The sequence below is a fragment of the Carettochelys insculpta genome, chromosome 3 (assembly GCF_033958435.1).
Source record: "Carettochelys insculpta isolate YL-2023 chromosome 3, ASM3395843v1, whole genome shotgun sequence".
NCBI classification, from domain to species: Eukaryota; Metazoa; Chordata; order Testudines; family Carettochelyidae; genus Carettochelys; species Carettochelys insculpta.
In genome coordinates, this window is record NC_134139.1 from 174,518,084 (window position 1) to 174,545,616 (window position 27,533).

Here is a 27,533-nt window from a genome sequence, read left to right on the forward strand (position 1 = left end):
ATGGCTGCTCATCTCCAAGGAGAAAAAAATCAAGTTTTACCTGACTTTCTACACCTGCATGACTTGGCGTGTGACACTGTAGGATGAAAGGTAAAGGTATACAATTAAAAAGACAAATTGTGCTTTTAGTGCAAATTATACTTGACATTTTTACAGCTATTTCCTACTGAGGACCTACATTTTTTTTTCAGAAATCAATGTATTAAGCCTCTCAGCATTCAAGTGTGTTAAGTATTTTATCTTCGTTTTATAGATGGGAAAACTGAGACAGAGAAACTAAAGGATTTGCCAAAGATTACACAGGAAACCTTCTGCAAGCTAGGAACAGAACAAACAAGTCTTAATTTGCAGTTCTATCCTTTGAACACAAAGTATTTCCTAGTGTTCAAATTCTGAAGATTTAATCAACAAAATTTTTACCTAAGTAGGAGAAAGCCAATGAAAAAAAAGCAAGATATACCCAGTGAGATGAATCCACACTGCAGCAGGGAAAATTGTCATGAGTGTTTGGGTTTGTATGTTTTCTATGTTCCAAAGGAAGGCAAGTCAGTAGTAATAGTGTTAATGATGCATTGTGCTGAGTTTATAGAAAGACAGAAAAGAAACTCCACTTATATCTCCACTTCGGTGACAAAACTGGTGTACGTATTAATTACTATATTGCAAGAATGTACTTCCTGCAGATGCAAGATAAATTGTGGCCAATGGTTCTTTTCCTCAATATGCTTCATTTTGCTTGCATTGCACGTTTCATCATTTGGGTCATCAGCAATCCTGCTTGGCACTGTGCTTGCCCAAGATAAAGAAGGTTCTCCTTCCTTGTCAGTCTTAGAGAATGAGTTGTAAATTCACATAATAGGAAAAGAACCCTTCACATACAACATCTCACGATCCCTATCAAAGCAGCATGCTCATCCCTTGGTTACCAGCAACAACCAGCCACCATGTGAGCTTCTAGCAAACTCAGCATGTCTTTGTCTGGTTAAGGGGAGGTGTGAATCCTCAGTGGAAGGACAGCTATGGTCTGGTTTGTGATGAAAAAAAGTTTGTCTACTTGGCTTTTCTGCACTGTGTGATTTGAGTACTCATAACAATTCTTCTAATCTGAAAGTATAGAGCCACTGAAGAAGATGAAGGATTTTCAGGTGTATGCAGCATCAGTTATGTACAAATATATATATAAAACCCTTTCCTGCATCACAGCAGTAGGTAGAAATTTTGTAAATAAAGATTTGGAAAGATGTGTTAAGGCCCCAATCCACAAGCAAACAAGTGAATTCAAGGGTGTTCTGTGCTGATTCATTGCAGGATTGGAGCCTAAAAGAGAAATGCATATAAAGAAAACAATTTTATAAAAAATATGATCATATATGTATATGTCTCTAAGATACTAGGCACCTTAATATTTTCTTTTTAGTGTGATAGCTTAACACATTTCACTAGGAAATGAAATAAACAAGTATATCTACTATAATTATTTGTTTTTTTTTTAATTTTTGTAGAGTTTATTTGCAACTGATGATTTTTTTGCTCCTGCGGAGAACCTTTTAAAGGTATGGTAACTTGACATTCACCACTCTGAAAGATTGCATGAACTTTTAGAGCTTTCAGGCTTTAGAGGCACAGACTTACTGTCAGAGACCAGGATGTGGGCAGTCATGTCTAGTATTCAGAGTGAGCATCAGCTGTCAGAGACTGTGGTCAGAACCTAAGACAAAAGAAAAGAATCACAGTCGAAAGTCAGAGCTGGGTTACTTGTAGTGAGGCAGGGCAGGGAATAAGCAACTAAAGGAGCCAACTCAGCTGTGGACAAACAATTTGAACAGCCCATGATCATTGTTGCTGCAATTAATCTTAAAAGCAGGTCTGCTAAGCTCACTGGCCGGGGGCGGAATTTGGCCAATTAGGTGATTCTGCCCTAGCCAACTGTGATTTAGTTACAGGTCTTTGGTTACTTACTCAGGAGGTGGAGTTAGCTGGTCCCTGATTCAGCTGCAAGCCCTGATTATTGAAATTTATTTTGTTTTAAAAATGCCAATCACACTATGGATCTGAGCTGGTTGTCATCTAGGCACTGTCACAATATAAACCTCAAATGATAAATCATCTCCCTAACGTGTCTCTGTAATGTTGTGTATATGTTACATTGAAATGAATTCCATTGGCTTTATGGCAAAATTACTTAACTTGTAATTTTGCTTTGCCCTTTGCAAAATGCTTGTTCTTGGTTCCCTAGTTGAGACAGGTAGAGCTTCCTCAGTTGCCTGAGGGCAGCGACAGTAGGTAGAAGCACAAGAGCCCTTTGCTCCCCATTGATAGTTGTGTGCAGAACATAACTCTCATGCCTAGAACTTTCCAGTCACCTCCTAAATTAGCAAGAAGCAAAAGTTCACCAAATAGTATCAAGCCAACCATTGAAAAATTAATGCCTCGGAAGGGCAGAACAATACACATCAAGATGTAGAGGTAAACACCGCCAGCTAAAGATGACTGCGAAGGAAGCAAACTCCATTGTGGGCACTGATTATGCAAAAGCAGACTTGCATTGTTATGAAAACATAAGGATGACCAGGCTTCATGTGACCAAAAGTCTGTATATCCCAGTATCCTGTCTTCTGATTGGCTGGTGCCAGATGCTTCAGAGGTAGATAATAGAACAGGGAAATAACCAAGGGACCCATCCTCTGTTGTCCAGTCCTACTTTCTGTCAGTTTGGAGAAGTCTACACTAGGCAGTTAAGTCAATTGTAGATGCACAATTCTAGCTATGGCAGTTGTGTAGCTAGAATTGACTTATCTGCTATCATCTTACCTGGCTGTTTTCACAGAGGGAGGTTGATGGGAGAAACTCTCTCATCGATCTCCCTTACACCTCACAATATTGAGGAGTACAGGGGTTGACTGCCAATCCAAGATAGTTTGATTTTGTGCACCTCTACCAGGCACACAAAATCAAAATGCAGAAGACTGACCCTGACCAGGCCAATCATGGTCTAGACAGTTAGTGACACGCAGAGCATGAGGTTGTGCCTTGAATATCTCAGTTAATAGCCATTAATGGACTTATTATTCATGAACGTGGCTAATGCTTTTTTGAACCCAGTTATAGTTTTGGCCTTAACAACCTCCCATGGCGGCATGTTCCACAAGTTGGTTGGCACACCCCACCCATTAGCTGGTTTTGTCCAACCCCTGACTCTTGTCATTAGCCTGGATTGCTGTTTGGAGCAGTGACTCTTTTTTTACTGTGTGTTTGTGCATTGTCAAGCACAAGAGATAATGCACAACAGGAGAAATAAATAATAATAAATAGGCTTACCATCAAACTTTGCAGGAGATGGGTGGGTGAACATGAATCCTAAATTATAATATCTTCTGAGAAGCATAATTATGAGGCAGGAGATTTTCCCTTCTCTAAAGATTCTCATCAAGGCAGGAGTCTGACTCTTAAGCTATGTCCACATTTTGAGAGCGGGGAGTTGAGGAGACAAACCCTCTGCAGCTCTGATCAAACTATTTCAGTGGTTTTCAACTTGTTTTTTTCTTTTGTGGACCCCCAGCAAATTTCAAATGTCAGTGCAGATCCCTTTGGAAACCTTAGCCATAGAATGCAGATCCCCAAGGATCCACAGAACACAGGATGAAAGCCACTGAGCTAGTGCAGTAAAAAGAGATTGTAGTTGAGGAGATTTGAGCAGTGTGAGGGCTAATGCCCCACCACCCCCAAGTACAATCCTGTCAAAGGTGTATTTTGGCTAGCCTCTCCCACCACTTGTATCACCACAGACTGGCCCACCTATGGTGGCAACTGCCCTAAGGCCCAGTGATTCTAAAGGGCCAGGGGCTCCTGGCTCCCATCACTGCTACTGTGGCAGTGGTGGCATTTGGAGACCCCGACCTTTTAAATTGCCACTGGAGCACTGCATGGCACAATCTGGGCAGCCCTTAGAGCTTCCCGTCAGTGGGTGGGAGGCATGGTGCGGTGTACTCTGGGTGGTGCTCAGGGCTGGTTGAAACATTGCATTTTTTTTAAAAAGACATTGTTTTAACCACAGAAAGACAAAACATTAAACAATTGAAATTTTGTGGAGGAAGGAAACATTTGACAGGCTTGGTTATGATTACTACACTTTTTGGTTCTTGATTACTGATTTATTTCAATTGCTGTCTCATTACTTCTGTAATAATAACTTCTGAAATATACTCAGGCATTGTTGTACAGTGAAAACAATTTTAGTGAATCTAGTGGGATTTCCACCTCCACCTCAAATACCACTTCTCTTCATTACCTGGTAAATGACAGCATGAACATAGGAACTGAGGAGTGGAAGGTATGTCCTACGTCACAGAGTCCAGTCTTCCGCCATTTGCCGACTACATTGCCATGTAATCCTGTTTGTATACCTTTCAAGCTCCACTTTGAAACTAGTTACCCTAATTAGTTTGCTTTGCACATAGTCTTCCTCTGATCACCTCCCTTTTTAAGAAGCAACTTCAAAATACATTTTAACTCAAATTAGAATTTATGATGAATTTCAACTACTGCATTTAAAACATAAAAAAGTTTAGCAAACTGTTCCTACAATCATTATACATGAAAAAACTCCCACCAAAATCAGGGAGTTTACTGTGGTTTGATACCACATGAGGGACTGAAAGAAAAATACCGGCCCATGGAGCCAGCTGGAGTAGATCAGTATAAATCCATTGTTTGATGCATCTGATATTTTTCTAGAGACTGGAATAATATTTATATATTGCTTTAGTAATACAATCTGTCAAGTGGCTTAAACCCACATGTTCTATTCTAGTCAAAATTCTGTTCTCACTATATTCTGTCAATGGAGTTGTACCGGTACATGTGAAGACATAATATCACCCACTGATCTTATTTTCTTTTTAGAAACAGAGTCCAGTTTTCAAAGCAGATGAATTTACAGATTATGGCAAGTGGATAGATGGATGGGAGACAAGAAGGAAAAGGACTCCAGGTAATACGCTTAATATCATTCAATAAATAGTAACACTACAGGGTTTGAAGAAGAGATGTGCGGAGGGGAAGAAATTGACTGATGGCTTTATAAAGCCATCAAGTTTTGAGAGCAATAAGCTAGAAGTTGTTGGGACTGAATGAACCAAATGAATCTTTGAAAATTTGAGCCACCACATGGACTAAAACTACTGGCGAGGATTCATCAAAGCTATATGAATCCAGACATTCCATATTTGCACAGTCCCACTGAACGGTAAGAGTTTAAGCAGTAAATGAATTCATAAGTGTCACACATACTTAAAAAGCTCCAGAAACTGCTTACAAACTTCCTGGGAGTTTGAGTTCTTTACGTCCTTCTGTGGTGTAATCTAGGATGAACCATTCTTTTGTGTTTTGTTTTCACTTGCAGAACAAGTATTTCATATATTACTTGTAGTGATTTGGAGAGGTTTCTGTTTCTTCCACTGCTGACTCCAGAATAGAGATGGCTCCTAACCTAAACATTAAATCAAAATACTACACATGTGGAGGTATTCAAAATTCAGACTTAGATCTTTGTCTGACTTTTTAAAATGTCCCCTATTTTTATAATGGTGTGGACCAATCTCTCAGGCACAGGAACACTCAGAATTTTGGGGGTTTGAAACCCAGATCTGAATCCGAAGTCTGAATCCATAAATCTTCACATTTTGAGAAAGGCCAACCAAATAGCCAACTGTGTAATTAAAGAGCTGTCAACTTAACCTTTGATTTTCTAACACCTTAAGAAACCACACATCTTTTAAAAATTCAAACCTTTAATACTCTTCAAAATGCCACCGTAACAATCAGCAAGGTGCTGCTATACAACCATTTGTCAAGTGTACTTAGCGTCATTAAGGAGTTCTTCACATTTTGATTACATGCAAATTCCTTTAAACATTAATTAAAATGTGTTGTAGCTTTTTGATAGTTTTGATAGTTGATTACATAAAACCACAGATCTGAACATCTCCAAATTTTGGTGGTGGTGTGGGATTGTACCTGGATCTGAAGTTAACTACTTGGGTTCTGCTCATAAACATATTTATAAACCAGACTGCACTCTAAATATTGGTGAAGTGATACATTAAGCTTATTAGACAAGGAGTTTGTTGTGTGTCTTTCAGGACATGATTGGTGTACTATCCATTTGGGAATGCCAGGTATTATCCATGGTTTTGAGGTAAACACATCTTTCTTTGCTGGAAACTGTGCTCCTCGGGTATCAATTCAGGCAGCATGTTTGACACAAGGTAATTAATAAATTAATTTCTAGAAGTTCTTGAGATGCCCTGGAGGAAGAGCTATTTGCTCCTTATGTTGTATTGCTAATATTAGAACCTTATTATTTGGGGGTGGTGGGGAGCTAAACACAATAACTTGTTTCATACAGTAGACAAAATAGTTAAATTTCAGACATTACATGGTCATATTTGGAATGATGTAGTCCCTAGAAATATCAGCTTGTGAAACCAGCACTTCTGGCAATGTGGTGTCAGAAACAATGGGTGACCAAGGCTGTGAATGATGGGAGAACATAGCTGTTGTTTTCACTGTTTTATATCACATGGGCTACGTCTACACGTGAAGCCAACATCGAAATAGCTTATTTCGATGTAGCAACGTCTACACATCCTCCAGGGCTGGCAACGTCGATGTTCAACTTCGACGTTGCGCGGCACCACATCGAAATAGGCGCTGCGAGGGTACGTCTACACGCCAAAGTAGCTCACATCGAAATAAGGGTGCCAGGCACAGCTGCAGACAGGGTCACAGGGCGGACTCAACAGCAAGCCGCTCCCTTAAAGGGCCCCTCCCAGACACAGTTGCACTAAACAACACAAGATACACAGAGCCGACAACTGGTTGCAGACCCTGTGCATGCAGCATGGATCCCCAGCTGCTGCAGCAGCAGCCAGAAACCCTGGGCTAAGGGCTGCTGCCCACGGTGACCATAGAGCCCCGCAGGGGCTGGAGAGAGAGCATCTCTCAACCCCCCAGCTGATGGCCACCATGGAGGACCCGGCAATTTCGACGTTGCGGGACGCGGATCGTCTACACGGTCCCTACTTCGACGTTGAACATCGAAGTAGGGCGCTATTCCGATCCCCTCATGAGGTTAGCGACTTCGACGTCTCGCCGCCTAACGTCGAAGTTAAGTTCGAAATAGCGCCCGACGCGTGTAGCCTCGACGGGCACTATGTCGAAGTTAGTGCCGCTACTTCGAAGTAGCGTGCACGTGTAGACACAGCTATGTTCACATCACTTGCCCCACAGGATTATGTGTGCTTAATAACAAACTGTATTTTAAAGGATTACATATGGTTTAGTTCCTAGGGAAAGAAAATCCTCCATTTAGGGCTAAATCCAGAGTCCAGCAAATCAGCCAGTGTTGGGTGCCAAGCAGATGTACTCAGGCTTTACATGGCTCTGTTTAAATTAATGGAGAAGAATTCATGGCTTTGTATGTGGCCTTTTGACAGCAAATGACAGGGAAAAACTTTGTAGGAGCAAATCTTTTACCAGAAGCTCTCCCGCTCCCTGTCCTTACTTTGTCTCCTCCTTTCCCTGCCTGTTGTCACACGGGTTCTTTGACTGGTCTTCCATTCTACGCGATGTTATACATCTCTGCTGTGTTCCTTGATTATAATCTACACAGCTCTCCCTTTGTACAGCAGAACTAAGCTGGGTCCATTGCCAGGAACTCCTCTGGAGCTGTAGAAGAGGAGATTGCATTTGGTTTAAAGAGAAAAATCTGACCTATTTTAAAGCAAAAAAAAAAAAAATTGAAATAATTAAGCTAAATGGCTTACAACACAATTGGCTCCTGAAAATTGCATCATATGTCAGAACATCCTAACTTGGAAGCGCAATCCACCTCATTGCAGGACCGAGCATAGTAAAGTTGAAACCAGCACCATAAGTTGAATTAGGGTGTTAATTCACAAATGCCAGAGGTGCTGTTCATCATTAGTAGAACATCCCAGTCAAGGACTGCCTGTTCACTTTCAGGATCATATATTTTTATAGGCATGATACACTTAAAATAAGTATTCTTACAAAATGATCACATTCACTATTCAGCTGACCAAATAGTGTTTTTGTTGTTGCTTCTGTCGTTCTATACATTTCAGTGTAAAATATATATTTCAAGATCACTAGTTACTGACTGAAAAGTTTTGAGCATGAGCTTTCGTAAGCACAGACTCACTTCATCTGTGCTCACGAAAGCTCATGCTCAAAACTTTTCTGTTAGTCTATAAGGTGCCACAGGACCTTTCGTTGCTGTTACAGATCCAGACTAACATGGCTACCCCTCCGATACTAGTTACTGACTGTGTGCCTTTGTGTTCATATTGTTCCTGCAGTGGATTTGTCAGAGTTTTGCTCAAGGGGCGACAGAATAGGCACTGCAGCTTCAGATGAAGAGTTTCAAGCTGTCAAGAAGGTATACTATTTTGGAGGCTGGGTGGTTCCTAAGATTCTAATGGGATACGGAATCTTTTACTTCTAGATCATCATTGGCATTAGGCCTAATTTGATTGTGAGTTAATGTTGAACTCTCATAACTTTTCAGGGATCTGTTTTTAAAATGAGTGTTAATCTGAATCCAGATCCTTGTGAGCTGATGTCCATAACAACAATTGTGCTGATGACTTTAAATAAGCACATTTCCTATGGCTGTGTCAACAAAGAGGATAATCTATTGGGCATGGGAATGAAAGTATCCTTTCACGCTTAAAGGTGGCTCCTCTGAAATAGTGTTAAGACATAACTGTAGGACAGCCTGGCTACGTCTACACTTAAAAAACTTCAAAATGGCCATGCTAATGGCCAAATCAAAGAATACAAATTGAAGAATACTAATGAGGCGCTGAAATGAATATTCAGTGCCTCATCAGCTGATAGGAATAAGGGGTTTTGAGGTTGGCAGGGTCCTTTAGAAAAGGACCCCCCGTGTAGACAAGCAGTGGGCGATCGAACTGCGGCACTTCCAGTGGCATGCTAATGAAGCGCTGAATATTCATTTCAGCACCTCATTAGTATTCTTCAATTTGGCCATTAGCATGGCCATTTTGAAGTTTTTTGTAAGTATAGGCATGGCCCCGAGGGAAGATTTTGCGTCTATGCTGTCCCTCTGCTTTGGGTATAGGACTTCATTTTCCAGGTCCGGCACCTTTAGTTTCAAGCGTTCTCAAACTACTTACTATATTTTTTAAAAATAAACAGGCCACTAACGGGCAGTATCTAGTTCACATGGCAGTTTAGTTATCTCCTGTATATTTTAGAGAGCTTGTCTGTTTGATCAAGAACTCCTCCTAAACAGTAAGACCACCAAGTTCAATGTACAAATTCCCCTTATCATAACTTAAGCCAAACAAAGGTTCCTTGTGCCAGGCAAATGGGATGTGCCTGGAATGGGATTGCTCCTCATAAAATCAAACTGAAAAGAGACAGAATCAACAAACCAAGTACAACCCTGAAAATTGACTTATCTCAGTGAATGTTGAATGAGACTGAAACAGAGGTGAAAGTAGCTGTTGTGCCCTGATATACCACTCTGGTGAGACAGAGGCAGCCAGCTGGGACGCTTGGCTGCAAGGAGGAGAGGGTGCATGCTCCCAGCCCAGCTTCCAGGGCTCTGCTACAGGCTGCTGCGCTAAGCAGCAAGCAGCCAGGCAGGTGAAAGGGACTGACTGAGAGCACATCTCCTTCTGTCCGGGAGTGCCCCAGCTCCGAGCCTCCTACCCTTCAGGAGGCCATTTAGGGAGGGTGGGGGAGGTGTTAGGGCTCCCTCCCCCCAATTCGTTCAAGGACATTGCTTGCTGATCCCCTCTGTCACTGTCAGGGAGAGAGGGGAAAGTTTGGGGTGGGTTGCTGCATTTCTCTCCCTCTGGCTGGGGAGGGCAGGGGGCAGACAAATAGTGCACTTTGCTCTTGCCCCCTGACAGGGACAGGAGGGGGAACAGGAAGCAGTTTCAGCCCCCAAAGCTCTCCCTGCATGTCCCCCCATGCACACCAGCCCCCACCCCTGCCCCGAGCCCCCTGCACCCTCAGCTCCTTGCCTTGACTCCTGCATCCCCACACACCAGAGCCTGCTTTGAGCTCCCTGTACACCCAGCCCCCTGCCTTGACCCCTGCTCCCTTCCACATACTCCCAACCCCCTGCCTTGAGCCTCTCCTCACTCCCAAGCCCTGATTCCTGCACCCCAACACCTCTCACCCCCTGGCCTGAGCTCCTCCTTGTTCCCAAACCCTGACTTCTGCAATCCCACACACCCACTGCTCTGAGCCCCTTCTTTCCCACCAGTCTGGACACCTGTATCCCCAACACCCAGCTCCTCGCCCTGAACCCCTCCTACTTCCAACCTTGATCAACCCCCCACCCTGGTCGCCTCCTCACTCCCCAGCCTTGACTTTTGCACCCCCTACAAGCCCCCAGCCATCTGCCTTGAGTCCCCCACATTCCCAAGTACCTGCCTGATTTTTGCATCCCCACAACCTCCCCTCCTGTCCTGTAAGTCCCCTCATGCCATAACACTCCCCAGCTGCCTGCCTTGAGCCCTCTGCACTCAACCCCACACCTAAATTTGTTACAGGCATTGTTGCACCACAAGTCTTCCTCCCAACTTCCTTCCCTGAGGGCCCCCTCAGGGGTGGGGAGTGCGGGGATGAGGGGGATGTGATATGACAGTAGATGTAAGAAATATAAATTAAAAGTCACCCCTGGACTGAATCAAGATAAGCCAGTGAAACAGAAAGAACCTGGAATAGAATTGCTTCTCAATAAACTGTACAGAAAAGAGATAAAAGGAGAAATCTGGAGGAGTGCTCTGTTTTGGCACAGATATATGAATGCTTAAAGTTTGAAAACTCCTCCTAAATGGTATGAGTCAGACCACCAAATTCATATACAGCTTCCTTTTATCATGACTTAAAGGTTTAACTGTACCAGGAAAACAGGATATGCCTGGAATGGGATTGCTTATCATAAAGCCAAATAGAAAAGAAACAGAATCACCAAATTAAATACAGCCTTCAAAAAGGACATAACTGAGTGAATGTTGGAAGAGTCTGAACCAAGATGAGCCAGAAAAATAGGAGGAACCTGGAACAGGATTGGATCTCAATGAACCCTACAGAGAAGAGATAAAATGGAGAAAATTGGAATAGCGCTGTTTTGGCACTTAAGGTGTGAAAACTAGAAGAAAATGTTTTTGAAAACCAAATTGACTAAAGCCTTTTTTGTTAAAACATGGGAAATTATAAGAATTTATAGGGACAAAGATAAAAATACACCTTCAAAAATTACTAAAAAAAATTAAATGGGAGAATTTTAATACCTTTTTAAGGAATCCAAAATAAAAAATTATTTAATAAAAATAAAACTGTATTTTTGAAAATTACAATAATTTAAGTGAAGCAAATACATTTTCTTTTTATTAAGAAAGAATTGAGTTAAGGACTCAAGCAACACCAGTTATATCTGCCAGTATTCTCTAAACCTTTTTTATATAATTCCAGTTTGTCCCAGTGATTCTGTTGTATAATTGTGGCCTCATTTTGGATACCTCCATTTTTACCTGGCAGTCTTTAGACACCTGAACTTAACACAGTAACAGAGAAGGAGACGTGTTAGTCTATATACTATCAAAACAAAACAGAAGTCAAGTAGCACTTCAGAGACTAACAAAATAATTTTTTAGGTAAGCTTTCATGGGACAGACCCACTTCTTCACACCACAGCCATACCAGAACAGACTCAATATTTAAGGCATAGAGAACCAAAACAGTAATCAACATTGACAAATCAGAAAAAAAAATTATCAAGGTGAGCAAATCAGAGAGCAGAGGGGTGGGGAGTCGAGAATTATATTAAGCCAAGTATGCCAAACAGCCCCTATTATGTCCCAGAAAGTTTGCATCCTGGTTCAAACCATGTGTTAATGTGCCGAATTTGACTATAAAAGAGAGTTCAGCAGCTTCTCTTTGTAAAGCAGTCTGGAAATTCTTCTTCAATAAAACACAGACTCTTAAGTCATTAACAGAATGGTCCACTCCATTAAAATGCAGACTAACGGGTTTGTGGATCAGGAATGTTTTGATGTCTGTTTTGTGCCCATTAACTCTTTGTCTGAGAGAGTTTGAAGTCTGTCCAATATACAAAGCATCTGGGCATTGTTGGCATATGATGTTAGTAGAGGAGCATGAGAATGTGCCTGTGATTTTGTGAGTAACCTGGTTAGGTACAAGTATCGGAGGCGTAGCTGTGTTAGTCTGGATCTGTAACAGCAACAAAGGGTCCTGTGGCACCTTATAGACTAACAGAAAAGTTTTGAGCATGAGCTTTCGTGAGCACAGACTCACTTCATCAGATGCTGGTCTTGGAAATCTGCAGGCCCAGGTATAGATAGGCCAGAGCAAGGGTGGGGATAACAAGGTTATCTGACTGCTTTTTGTTTTGACAGTATATAGACTAGCACGGCTCCCTCTGATATCAGTCTGCTTTACAAAGAGAAGCTGCTGAACTCTCTTTCATATTCAAATTCGGCACATTAACACGTGGTTTGAACCGGGATGCAAACTTTCTGGGACATTATAGGGGCTCTTTGGCATACTTGGCTTAATCTAATTCTTGACTCCCCCCCCTGCGCCCCTCTGCTCTCTGATTTGCCCACCTTGATAATTTTTTTCTGATTTGTCAACTTTGATTACTGTTTTGGTTCTCTATGCCTTAAACATTGAGTCTGTTCTGGTATGGCTATGGTCTGAAGAAGTGGGTCTGTCCCATGACAGCTCACCTAATAAATTATTTTGTTAGTCTCTAAAGTGCTATTTGACTTCTGTTTTGTTTTGAACTTAACATACTTTGAAAATGGTGACTTAAAGGTCACAGAGGATGTCTGTGGAAGAGCAGGGAATGAAAATTCATCCATTCTTCCTCCCTTGAATGCCATGGGCTATTTGCCTAAGTAAGGGCTGCAGAACCAGACCCACCAAGCTTTTGTGGCATTACATGGATTTAAGGTTGTTCTATGAATATGTACCACATTTACAAAAAGTATAACTCTAAAGTCACTACACTGAAATCAATGGAGTTTCTTCAGATTGACATCAAATATAACTGAGAGCAGAATATACCCCACTAACTCTTTACTTCATTTTTGTTTTGCAATTAAAATCTCAGCTTCAACATTGTATTGGCATCATTTATTTAGGTTTTTAATGAAAAATTGGGAAAATAAAAAGTACTTCTCTATGCATTTAATTAAAGAATGCCCCTCCTGTTTTGAATCCTCAGAAATGGCTCGTTTCTTTCAAACATTCTCTGAAGACAGCTACTTCATCCCCAAAGTAGCTATTTTAGAAATACATTAAGTGCTGAACTGTGAAGCTTAGTGTGCAGCTACTATCCCAACCATACCTGTAAAACACAGGCAATTAATGAAGGGATTCTAACAGCTATGGTGTAGACTAGAGGAATAAGGGCTCAAATATATCAGAATACACTGGGTTGTATTAATCCTAATTAATAAACATATGGACTGAAAAGAATATCCTTCACTTTGACCTGAACAACTAATTGATTAATATTTGTTATCAGATGAATTCAGATGAATGGACTCTTCTGGTTCCTATGAAAGAGTTACAACCCGGATATCTTGATACTAGCCACAGTTATTTTTCTTCCAGTTCTAAACAGAGATGGTGTCAGCCGGTGGCCGGGTAATGTGCGGTGAGGTATTCCCCTGGGTCCTAAACAACCCAGTTTTTTACTGTCAGAGCAGGGAGCTCCTAGCACTCTCACCTACAGCCAGGCTGTGGTAACCAAATGGTTAAAGTTCTTTTTATTGTGCTGGCTGTGTTGTAGTGACAAAAGGGTTAACAGCAGTCAGGCTTAGATCTTAACTAGTTACAAGTTTATTTAAGCTACAGTTATAAGCGTGCGGTTACAAAAGGCTATTGTCTACTTATATGCTAGCAAAGTACAGGTGTTAACAAGTCACGTTACAATCCAATACAAAGATATCTGTTACCATCTAACACAATGATATCTTGATACACCGACATCTAGTTACAGAGCTCTAATTCTTTAACTGTGCACAAAAAAAAAGGAGACCTAGCATGGGTATATCTTACCCTCTCTGCGTCTCTCGATACCAGAGTAGCCAAGCTGGATCAGTCACTCAATTCCGTGGAAAGACGAATACGAGGTTGGGTGTCTCCAGTTGCGGACCTCGGGAGGCAATCACCTGACCCGACCAGCAGGTAGTTGGTGGAATGCACTCAAAGTGAGAGTTCTGCTGGACCCACCTTTTATACCCCTTTTAGGTTACATATTCTCTTTCTTATCTAAGGTGCCAGATTGTACTGGTCTGTCTTTTGTGACGCCAGTTGGTTACAAGGGCAATTCTTACTTAATTTGCACTTGTAAGACAGGAGATAAGCAATTTAGGAGTACAGGACATTCTTTTTGTGTGGGCGGGGACTTCCTCTTCTGGGATGGCTGTGTGCGCATCATATTCATCAATGCCAGCTGGGGTGATTTCCTGAGGCTCCCCCCCCTTGTTGACAGTTTGGCCTGCTAGCTCTCTATCTGTACTTTCTGTTTCTCAGGGTCACGATGAGCTAGCACATCTGGGCCTTAATGAGGGGCATCAAAGACTGTGCTGTCAGCAGCCGTTTCCGTGCCCTGTGTGCTTCTCAGTGGGCGGGGGGGGGGCAGCGAGCAAGCTGGTTTGCAAGGGGGAGACTTTGTCTGGCTACAGATGGACTCACGTAAGGCTCAATATCTATCCAGGTAAATGTATGTATATATACATGCACAGAAAGAAAGAGAGAGAGAGAGAGAGAGAGAGACCTACAGTATTTAACTGCTTTGTGACAGTCTCTGTGTCTACCTAATCATACCTACTGCTGCCACCAGAACAGGAAGAAACTAATCTGAAATAACAAGCCGTCCTGTTGCACCTTAAAGACTAACAAATTTATTTATTAGGTAATGAGCTTTTATGGGTAAGACCCAGTTCTTCAGATTTTCAGAAGTGGGTCTTACCCACCAAAGCTCATTACATAACAAATAAATGTTAGTCTTTAAGGTGCTACAGGCCTGCTTGTTTTTGTGAAGCTACAGACTAACACTGCTACCTTGCTGTATCTACTTAGTTTGAAATACATTCACTACCAAAGTGCTGGGTTGGGTATAAAACTAGATATGAGGATTGGGTTTTGCTGCTCTTTGTGGTTAATGCGATTATCAAGCAGGAACAAGACACAACAATAGGCATTAAAGTCTATAATCGGGGCATGATCTTTATGAATACAAAGCAGGCAATTTAACAAAAGCAAAAGGATTACAAACAAGTTTCCCACCTGGAGGTTAGCCTGATCTTCATAGTCTGTCTCTGTTCCAACCATTACGCACAACTGCCCAATCCATAGGCATGACAGATGCCTGTTTGACATTTCCTAATGCATATGCATCTGGATAAAATAGGGATAGACAATAATTTTTGACTGGTGGGGAGGCGTTTACTCCAAGAATTTGGTAATTGGGCAAGGGCTGTATTCTTCCATTATATTAATGGAGGAGGTGTGGGGTCAGGAATGGAGCTTGTGGTAAGGGCTTGGGTTGCAAGAGAGGATGTGGGACCTGGGAGGGAGTTTGGGTGAAGGAGGAAGTTATGGCATGGGGTAGGGAACTGGACTGCAGGAGGAAGTTCAGAGTTTGGATTGTGACCCAGGGCATGGGTGATGGTTATGACCTTGGGCAGGGGTTGGAGTGCAGGTCTGGGAGAGAGTATAGGTGCAAGAGCAGGGGTGTAGAGGGTTTGGCTTACACGGGCTACGGTTATTGGGGGTGGGAGGGAAAGGCTGGGATGCTAGAGGCAGACTCTGGCCAGGAGATGCTTACCTGGATGACTCCCAGCCAACAGCCCAGCAGGATCCTCAGCAAAGCTCTCTGTCTACTATGATCTTGCAGGCCGCTCAGAGAAGCCAGCTGCAGGGACCATGTGTGCTGCTCTGAATTCTGCAGACGTGAGGGGAAGGAGGCAGGGGGAATTTATCCACTACCTGTTTTTCAAACCAGCCAATGGGAGCTGCAAGATTGTGCTGGAGGTGGGGGCAGTGTGCAAAGCCTCCCCCAGATTCTCAGTGTTCACAGATGCACATGGCCCCACAGTTGGCTTTTCTGAGGGGCATGTGGGGATAGGGCAGGCAGGGAGCCTGGCTGAAGTTCCCATTGGGCCGTGGACCAATTCTGGTGGCTTGGTGGGCCATACCTGGCTCACTGGCCGTATTTTGCCCACCCTTTGGATAAAGGATGCAACGTATAACAATTGCTTCTTTTCTAGTAAGTTGTTACATTTGAATTTAAAATAATAATATGACTTTTTAACACATTTCTGCTATGCTCACGAGAAGTCATACTCCTACAAGTAACTTTGGAGCAATCACAGAAATGTAAGGCTGGAAGGCATCTCAAGAGATTCCCTAATCCATCCCCACCACATGTGGCAGGACCAAGTATGCCTAGGTGCAGAAATATATCTAGAACTGTGTTGTTATAAAGATTGTTTGATTTTTTTAAATCAGGTTTGCCCTTTGACTTTCAGTGAATTTTATTAATTACAACTCTACACAGTTGTTGAAAGAGATGAACACTATTCTCAGACACTATTGCAGTGTGGGTTATTGGTTTACTGACACATGGTACAGATATCCTATTGGCCTTGGTATTTATTCATGACATAATAAACTACAGAACTTCTGTGTGGAAATCAGCTTTCACACTGAAACCAAAACTCTTTCCTTTCATTTCAAAGTCTATAGTTTATAAGGAATGTACATTCTGTACTTGCCATCTGTACTTGCCATTGGTTCTTTGTTTCTGACTATATATAAGCATTCGTTCTTAAATATAAAAGCATCCGCTTTAATTCTATTTGCCAGATGGCGGGATTGCACATTTCAGAGTGTATGGTGCTGTGCAGAGAGACTGGTCAGCTTCTGGCCCGAATGACCTGGATGACTTGGTGGCAATGGAGAATGGAGGTATTTGTGTTGGGTTTAGCAGTGCTCAGTTGGGCCACCCAAGAAATATTCTAGGTAAGTTAAAGACATTATGGTTTCTGTTTTTAAATACTAAAATTAAACTGTATCCACAGCATAAAGTCCGTCAATCATTCTCCTATGTAGTTTAATAAAAAACCTCCCTCTTTGGTCACCAGTGGTCACAATAACTAGTTTAAAGTAGAATTTACTGAACTATGATGCAGTCCTGTGGTCCTTTCTCAAACAAAACTCAGGTCTGGGCCATGCCCACATAGCTATATGACCCTACCAATTCAATACATTTGCTTTGCTAACTTAATTTAGGATAGGAGAGATCTTCTATATAGACCATGATGTTTAAAGCCACCTGTAAACAAGGATTTCACTTCTAGCCCAGGGGTCAACAGTAAATTTAAATTGTCACAATTAAATGACCCATTCTATAGCCAGAACCCAGATTATCTTCTCCTGCGGCAAAAACTTTGGGAAAGGGCTTTTTAAAAAGGGAAATCTGCAAGGATTTCCTCAGGGACATTCCGCTGTATCCTGTAGACAAGTAGGTTTTATGCCTTCCACTGCACCAGATATACAGATACCTTGGAATCTGCAGGGTACATCCCATACAGAGGTTCTGAACTCCCAGGCATGGTCTTCCCTCACACTCTGTAGCTCCCTGTCAGTAGGACTCCATGTTGACCTCAAGTAGCTCACAAGGATCCTGGTGTGTTCTGGGAATGGAGAAAGGGATGTTATGTAAAATAGTGAATAGTCTGGGGCAGTATTAATTCTTCCAAGGAAATTCTACTGGGCTGGGGTAGATTGTAGCAATTTCCACCATTGATTTGCCTCCTCCCAAATTCCATCCCCACTCCCATTAACCTCAGATATTGTGGAGAAGGTGTCTAGAAAGTCAGGGAGAGAGAAGGAATGGTGCTTTGGAGGTGCCAGAGCCTTCCTTCCACATGGAAGAAGGGAAACCCGTGTACGGAGGACTTCTCCACATTTGGCTCTTGGGGACATGATCTGTCTTTTCTTTTGATGATCTCAGCCTATGTCCCCATGGAGAAGTGGCAACATCTCAAAATCCATTACCCCTGGCAGCCTCAACAGAGGCCAAAGGACTGGAACTGAGCATTGAGGCAGCTGTAGCACATCTGGTGAAGACACTCTATGCTCACAGGTGAGAGCTCTCCCATTAGTATACAGTAAACCTTCAAGATATGCACAACCAAGTTGCATGTCTCGGGTTAACATGACTGCTGCCACTGACAGGCATGGAAAACCACGCCTGTCAGGGGCAGCAACCTGACTCTTGCCATCCCTGACAGGAATGGCTTCCTGGTCCCCAGAGTGGCAAGGAGCTAGGAATCAGGGGGCAGCCTGGTTCCGAGCTCCCCACCACTTGCAGGACCCAGGAAACTGATGAGCTCATGGCTGGTCAGTTTCCTGGGTCCCCTAAGTGGCAGGGACCTGGGAACCAAGCAGCAGCCTAGTTCCCATCTCCCTGACACTTGTGGGACTTGGGAAACTGACCAGCACATGGCTGGTCAATTTCCCAGGTCCCACAAGTGGCGGGGAGATGGGAACCAGGTTGCCACCTAGTTCCCAGCTCCATGGCACTCTAGTTTCCTGATTTTTGCAAGACCAGAGGAGCTGGGGACCAGGTCATCTCAAAAGAAGTCTGGACTTGCGTAAAAAATTTGAGTTATGTGGGGTTGCAGGAATGAAACCTCCACGTAACTCAAGGGTTTACTGTAATAAAACCACCTCCATGCAAGAAGTAGCTGTGTCAGTTGGCGAAGCTTCCCCAGCAGATGTAGCATTATCTGTACTGGTACTTATGTCAGTACAGTTTACATAAATCATGTTGACATAACATGTAATGTATACAATCCCTCAGAATAGGCAGGATTTAGTTACTTTAGGTTTGCAAGGATAGAAGGGATTACTTGCACTTGTAGGAAGTTGAAGCAGGATGAGATAATGAGGTAATCAGTTCACCAGCTGGATAGCTCTGAGAACAAAGTAAGCCATAAAAAAAGGGCAAGCCAAGGAACAGATAGGGGACAGGGTCAGTTACTGCTGAGGGGAGAGGCTAAGAGCTGGGCTTGGAACTGAGGGCCAGCTTTGTGTGGTGGCAAGCTGACTGAACAGAGTTGGAAATACAGACTGAAAGCGAAAGGCTGGAAGCTATACTGGAAAATGATGGAAAAGAAGTAAGGGGTGAGGACTGGTTTCAGGTAAAGAAGAAGAAAGAACAGAAGCACCTAAGAAGAGGGAGCAGAGGGTCAGGAAAAAAAGTCAGGAAAAATATCAGCATCATATTACCAAATCACTACCTGCAATATAAATACAGGATATGTTAATCCCTTGAAAATGGCAGAGTGGATTAGGTGAGTACTGAAATATATAAAGAGCTAAAAGTGCAGTTGCCTCTTTCTGTAGGGCTAGGAAGAGCAACATCCATGAAAGATGGTTGGAAAACAGCAAGTAGACTGGACAGGCCACCAGTTTTAAAAGTAAGGAATGAATAAGTTACAGTTCTGATTTTAGACGTTTACAATTATTTTTCTATAAATACTTCCTTTTCAGAGGTATATATTTGTCCATGTGTTAGTGAAACTTGAGAAGATATAAAAGAAATCTCAGAAGAATTTTTTCTTGAAGAGTGATTTGTATTCCCAGGAGGGAGTGGCCTCTCATATTGTGGTATTGAAATATATTTTCTAGGTCTAGTTCCAGGCTATTAGGCCCTACCTGATCTTCCTGTTCCTCATCCTCTGTGTCTGGATTCTTAACCTCTTGACTTAAACCTTTGTACTCTGAGTGGAGCATAGATCATCTACAAGTCTCCTCCACTTCACTCTGTCTTCGGACAAAACTTCTAGTAGACTCCAGGGGCACCCCAGTTGTTGTCCTTCAGTCTCAGTAGAATTCTTAACCTCTCTTGATAATAAAATGAACTATGTTAAGGTGAGAGGTGATTACTAATAGAGTGCTGTCATGTTTGGAATCCAGGTTCTTAACAGATAGACAGACAGATAAAATAATAAAGTCAAAGAATATAATATGTATTGAGCAATGTGCAAGCAGGTTTAAAGAAAGTGAACTATTAATGACTTGATCCTGCATCCATTGCAGTCAATAGGAGTTTTGCCACTTCAAAAGGTTTTGCCATTATTGAGCCCCAAATAACGAAAAGCAGGTTGAATGCTTACCATAAGAATTACACATGGAATAACTGAAATGCCAGCTTTTGCCACTTGCAAGGGATTTCTTAAAATACTTCCTCAGTTCACTTTATTTACTAAAACCTTGAGATTAGCATAATTTCGACTTTCTGCCTCTAAATTTGGGTTTCTTTTTGAAGAGAAACTATTAATTATGTTATAACTTTTCATATTGATAAAATCATAGAATATCAGAATTGGAAGGGACTTTGAGAGTCATCGAGTCCAGCGCTCTGCACTCATAAGCTACGTCTACACGTGAAGCCTACATCGAAGAAGCTTATTTCGATGTAGCGACATCGAAATAGGCTATTTCGATGAATAACGTCTACACGTCCTCCAGGGCTGGCAACATCGACGTTCAACATCGACGTTGGGCAGCACCACATCGAAATAGGTGCTGGAGGGAACGTCTACACGCCAAAGTAGCACACATCGAAATAAGGGTGCCAGGAACAGCTGCAGACAGGGTCACAGGGCGGACTCAACAGCAAGCCGCTCCCTTAAAGGGCCCCTCCCAGACACAGTTGTACTAAACAACACAAGATCCACAGAGCCGACAACTGGTTGCAGACCCTGTGCATGCAGCATGGATCCCCAGCTGCAGCAGCAGCAGCCAGAAGCCCTGGGCTAAGGGCTGCTGCACACGGTGACCATAGAGCCCCGCAGGGGCTGGAGAGAGAGTGTCTCTCAACCCCTCAGCTGATGGCCACCATGGCGGACCCCGCTATTTCGATGTTGCGGGACACGGATCGTCTACACGTGCCCTACTTCGACGTTCAACTTCGACGTAGGGCGCTATTCCCATCCCCTCATGGGGTTAGCGGCTTCGACGTCTCACCGCCTAACATCGATTTCAACTTCGAAATAGCGCCCAACACGTGTAGCCGTGACGGGCGCTATTTCGAAGTTAGTGCCGCTACTTCGAAGTAGCGTGCACGTGTAGACACGGCTGTAGAAGGACAAGCACCATTTGGATCGTCCCTGACAGATGCCTATCCAATCTGCTCTGCTCTGCTCTGCTCTAAATATCTCCAATATTGTAGATCCCACAATCTCCCTTAACCACCCTGTTAGGAAGTTTTTCCTAATGTCCAACTTAAGCCTCTCTTGCTGCAGTTTAAGTCCATTGCTTCTTGTCCTACCATTAGAGGTTAAGCAGAATAACTTTTCTCCCTCCTTTTTGTAACAACCATTTAGGTATTTGAAAACTGTTATGTCTCCCCTCAGTCTTCTCTTTCCCAAACTAAACAAACAATTCTTTCAGTTGTCCCTCTTAGGTCATGTTTTCTAGAACTTTAATAGTTTTTGTTGCACTTCTCTGGACCGTCTCCAGTTTCTCCACATCTTTCCTGAAATGTGGTGTCCAGAACTGGACACAATACTCCAGCTGAGGCCTAAGCAGTACAGAATAGAATGGAAGAATTACTTTTCATAGCTTGCTTACAAAACTTATGTTAATACAGCTCAGAATAATGCTTGCTCTTTTGCAGCAATGTCACACCTTTGACTCATATTTATCTTCTGGCCCACTATGACCCCTAGATCCCTTCTAGACATTCACTTCCCATTTTATATGTGTGAAACTGATTGTTCCTCCTGAAGGGGAGTACTTTGCACTTGTCCTTATTCAACTTCATCCTGTTTACCTCAGACCATCTCTCCTGTTTGTCCAGAACATTTTGAATTATGAGCCTATCCTCCAAAGCACTACCAACCCCTCCCAGTTTTGTATCGTCAGCAAATTTTACAAACATACTGTGTATGCCATTGTCTAAATAAAGCATACTAAATCTCTTGTGAATTCTCTCTTTAAGGCTACGTCTACACGTGCACGCTTCATCGCAATAGCTTATTTTGATGTAGCGACATCGAAATAGGCTATTTCGATGAATAACGTCTACACACCCTCCAGGGCTGGCAACGTCGATGTTCAACGTCGACGTTGGGCAGCACCACATTGAAATAGGCGCTGCGAAGGAACGTCTACACGCCAAAGTAGCACACATCGAAATAAGGGTGCCAGGAACAGCTGCAGACAGGGTCACGGCAGACTAGCGCTTCAGGGGCAACAGCTAGCTGCTCCCTTAACGGGCCCCTCCCAGACACACGCAGCCTGCACAGCAGACGGTCTGCAGAGCCATAGGCATGCACACCTCGAGCAACGCAGTCATGGACCCCCAGCAGCAGCAGCCAGAGGTCCACCCAGCCGCCCCTGTAGGAGCAGTGCTCGCCCTGCTCCATGCCATGCAGGAGGCAGCTGAGCACATCCTTGCCACAGAGGAGGAGCTGCCCGCAGGGGAAGAGGATGCAACCCCCAACCCTGCAGCACCCCACCCCCCCGCCGCACACGCCGCCAGCTGCGGAGCTACACTACCAGCACCGACTGGTGGGAGTGGCTGGTGCTCGGAGAGTGGGACGATGACCGCTGGCTCCAGAACTTTCGGATGAGCCGGCAGACATTTCTGGAGCTATGCCAGTGGCTCGCCCCCACACTGAGGCACCAGGACACCGCCATGCGGCGTGCGCTCAGCGTCGAAAAACGAGTCAGCATCGCTGTCTGGAAGCTGGCCACTCCAGACAGCTACTGATCTGTGGGCCAGCAGTTTGGCGTCGACAAGGCCACCGTCGGGGCTGTCCTCATGGAGGTAAGAGGACCCACGGGGGGAGGGGGAGGCAGCCCTGGCAGGGGCGGGGAGGGGAGGGCCACACACACCCTGCATACCCCTCATTGGTGCTCTCCCATGTGCTTCCCCTGCAGGTCGTCTGCGCCATCAACGCCCTGCTCCTCCACAGGCTCGTGAGGCTTGGGGACCCGGATGCCGCCATCGCGGGCTTTGCCACCCTGGGCTTCCCCAATTGCTTCGGGGCTCTGGATGGGACTCACATCCCCATCCGCGCCCCGGAGCACAGTGGAGGACGCTACTTAAACAGGAAGGGCTACCACTTAGTGGTCCTCCAGGCCTTGGTGGACAGCCGGGGCTGTTTCTTGGACATTTATGTGGGCTGGCCTGGCAGCACCCACGACGCCCAGGTATTCCGGAACTTGGGCCTGTGCCGCCAGCTGGAGGCGGGGACCTACATCTCCCAGTGGGAGATCCCTGTGGGGGACACCACCATGCCCCTCTGTGTCATCGCAGATGCGGCATACCCACTCCGGCCCTGGCTCATGCACCCTTACACGGGCCATCTGTCAGCCAGCCAGGAGCGCTTCAACCTGCACCTGAACCACGTGCGCCAGGTGGTAGAGCGCTCATTTGGGCGCCTCAAAGGGCACTGGAGGTGTCTCCTCACCCGCCTTGATGCGGGCCTGTTAGCCGGTGGCCAGGTAATGTGCCGTGAGGTACTCCCCTGGGTCCTAAGCAACCCAGTTTTTTTACTGTTAGAGCAGGGACCTGCTAGCACTCTTACCTATGGCCAGGCTGTAGTAACCAAACGGTTAAAGTTCTTTTTGTTGTGCCAGCTGTGTTGCAGTGACAAAAGGGTTAACAGCAGTCAGGCTTGGATCTTAACTAGTTACAAGTTTATTTAAGCTACAGTTATAAGCGTGTGGTTACAAAAGGCTATTGTCTACTTTTTATATGCTAGCAAAGTACAGGTGTTAACAAGTTACGTTACAATCCAATACAAAGATATCTGTTACCATCTAACACAATGATATCTTGATACAACGACATCTAGTTACAGAGCTCTAATTCTTTAGCTGTGCACAAACAAACGGAGACCTAGCATGGGTGTATCTTACCCTCTCTGCGTCTCTCGATACCAGCATAGCCAAGCCGGATCGGTCACTCAGTTCCGCGGAAAGACGAATACGAGGTTGGGCATCCCCAGTTGTGGACCTCGGGAGGCAATCACCTGACCCGACCAGCAGGTAGTTGGTGGAATGCACTCAAAGTTAGAGTTCTGCTGGACCCATCTTTTATACCCCTTTTAGGTTACGTATTCTCTTTCTTATCTATGGTGCCAGATCATACTGGTCTCTCTTTTGTGACGCCAGTTTGTTACAAGGGCATTTCTTACTTGCACTTGTAAGAGAGGAGATAAGCAATTTGGGAGTACAGGACATTCTTTTGCAGGGGCGGAGATTTCCTCTTCTGGGATGATATGTGTGTGTGCATCAAATCCATCAATGCCAGCTGGGGTGATTTCCTGAGGTTCCCCACTCCCCTTGTTGACAGTTTGGCCTGTTAGCCTTTTATCTGTACTTTCTGTTTTTCAGGGTCACGGTGAGCTAGCACATCCGGGCCTCAATGAGAGACATCAAAGACTGTGCTGTCAGCAGCTGTTTCCATGCCCTGTGTGCTTGTGAGGCACCTCAGTGTTGTGGGGGGGGGGGGGGGGGGCGAGCAAGCTGGCTTGTAAGGGGGAGACTTTTGTCTGGCTACAGCTGGTCACATCTGCACCAGTACTGGAGCAGCATAAAAGCCACTAGCTGCCCTAACTCAGGGGAGGATTCCTCAGCAGTGAAGGAATCTTTGAAGGCATTCATTGGGGAAAATCTTGGCTCAATTGAAGACCATAGGAATTTTGGCATTAAAATTCTGATTCCATTGAAGTCCCCCACTGGCTTTAAGTCTGAAGCAAAGCTGATTGAATGGATTGGAGAATCTGAGCACTTTATAGCAATTTTCACAAAGAGTCAAACCATATTCCTTCAAGAAGTAGTTTTCAAGTGTTTGTAGAAAAAATGTTGTATGGAAAAAACAAATATTTTATGATGAATGAAAAATTTATGGAATAAATTATTCAGTGGATGTTTTCCATAACTGGCCCTGGTGCTAGAGGATTTTGGGGAGTAAAGGCACTTTGAAGTAGCGTGGGCACTGCATGCATGCTGACCCTTCCAAGTTTGACACTTCAAAGTTGCCATGGGGGAGAATTTGCTTAATGAAGTGGTGCATATGCATCGCAGCATTTTATTAGTAATCCCCCAGCACCCTGATTACCATGCCCCCTTTGAAGAAGAGGGAAAGTGTAGAAGTAGCCATAATGTAACAAAAGCACGGTGCTGTTTGCTATCAGGTAACTTTCCAGATATGTGCAAACTTGAGGCCTGTGTTCTGAACCCACAAGAAGAAAAACATTGTATAACACAGAAATGGAACCTTAAACAGAATCCATTATGGATCCCCTTGCTTTCTGCTACAAAGGTAAGGCTCTTATTTCTAGATCACGAGTACTGCAGAGTGTTAGCCTATGGCCTTTTGGCTGTGTTGAAATAAATGCTTTTAAAAAAGCATTTTGGAGGTTTTCATATGAGTAGATGAATTTCAAAACACTACCAGGACAACACTACACAGTATAGTAAGCAAAACTGGACACAGATCTTATTTTCACAATGTTTCTTTGTGTCTTCTTGGGGGATGGATAAGCATTATAGAGTATGTCTAGGCACACTGGCAGCAATTCTGGGCCCAGGGCAGAACAGTCAATGGGCCTCCACACATGCACAATCTGTGCCTGTGCAGACATGGGCCACCTGACATTTGGGCAACGTCTGTGTTGGCTGGCGCCCATGGATCTGCCAGCTGCCCTGCTGGGCATGTTCTTGTAGCATGGTCAGGACTTTCAGATGCTCATCTGCTAGGACTGCCAACTGTCTAATCATGTAAACCCAAGACCTTGTCCTGCCCCTTCCCTGTGGCTACGTCCCATCCTGCCTTTTCTCTGATGCCCTTTCTCTGCTCACTGCACCCTCCCTCTGTTGCTTGTTCTGCTCTACCCTCATTCACTTTCACCAGGCAAGGACAGGGATTTGGGGTACAGGAAGGGATGAGGGAGTCTGGATAATGGGTGAGGGCTCTCAGGTGGGGCTGTGGGAGTGGGTGCCGAGTACAGGCTTTGGGAGGGCGATTTGGTGTGGGAGAGGGTGCAGACTTTAGGAGTGACTTTGTGTGTGGGGTGTGAGATGTTGGCCCTAGGCTGGGGAGGGAGTTTAGGTGCAGGAAGGAGTACAAGGTACAGATTTGAGGAGGGTGTTTGGGCTCTAGACTTGGGTGAGGGTTTGGGGTGCAGGATGTAGTTAGCACTTATCGTAAGTGACCGGCATATCCTCTGGCAGCAGCTCCTAAGTAGGGGGAGCAGAGGGCCTCTGTACGCCATTACCCACAGGTACCATCCCCACAACTCCTATTGGCCAAAGTTCCCGGCCAATGGGAGCTGCAGAGTCCACACTTGGGGCAGGGGCACTGCATAGATAGCCACTATCAGGGACTACACGGCCACTTCCTGGAGTGGCACAGAGTGAGGGTCGCTGGGCAATTGCCCCTGTTGTTGCCCCATGTTGATAGGTCTGAGTAAGTCAAATAACAAATAGATTGTTTTGGATTCTTGAATTGTGTAGCCACTTCACATAGCTGAATCATGTCTATTTTATCTGCTACGAAAGTTTTAGTGGACATCTACACCCTTCAGTCTATAAGTAATAGTTATTCTGTTAAAAGGGAGTATTGAAGTATGCCAGTTTTATCTTACATTTTTGTTTTAGCTTAAGCCTAACAAGAGGCATTTCTTTGATGGTACTACCCTGCAAATGCAAGATGTGATCACTCATGTGAGACTGATTATTATTCCTGATGGAGGAGTAAGTAGGATGCGTCTCTGGGGTTTCCCACGGAGACTGTTCTATACAAGCAAATGAACAAGGACTTACTAAAAAAAGGCTTCAGGGCTTGCAGACTGGATTTTCACATATTTTTCCTGTTATACGAACTTGAATATATTCATTGGATGGTATACACTCAGTAAACTGAGCAGGATATTTTCCCCAACAATAATTCAATTACAACAATTCTGTATGTATTATGGCTGCACAATAATATAAAGACTTCTCTACTCTTAGTAATGTAATGAACATCATATATTTTTGCTGAAATACATTTGAAACAAAACAAAACAAAAAAACCCCAATCCAAACAAGGACAACACAGTGTACTCCTGGGTGATCATAATTTATCTTTGTGAGCATCAAAATTGAAAGGCAAATTATTTTAACCACTCCATGGCTGTGTCTACACTTGCACTCCTCTTTCAAAAGAGGAATGCAAATGAGGGAAATTGAAAATTCAAATGAGGCACTGATTTACATATCTCATGCTTCATTTGCATAATCTCTTTTTGGAAGAGATTCTTTCAAAAGCAGTGTAAACGGGGCTCTTTTGAAAATAAAGCGCATCTTCAAAAGAATCCTTCCTCCTATTTTGTTTAAGGAAGAAGGGTTCTTTCGAAGAT

The 27,533-nt window shown here is 44.0% G+C and overlaps 1 protein-coding gene across 1 annotated transcript; it reads left to right on the forward strand.

Moving 5' to 3' along the window:
• Window positions 1–26,943, forward strand: ALLC (allantoicase). Its single transcript, XM_074989142.1, is given in 12 exon segments — window positions 1–90; window positions 1,503–1,553; window positions 4,903–4,990; window positions 6,141–6,266; window positions 8,382–8,461; window positions 13,619–13,722; window positions 14,784–14,815; window positions 16,969–17,124; window positions 19,516–19,589; window positions 24,523–24,529; window positions 25,197–25,453; window positions 26,791–26,943. Coding segments are annotated over 12 exon segments (1,218 nt in total).
• The last annotated feature ends 590 nt before the right edge of the window (window positions 26,944–27,533 follow it).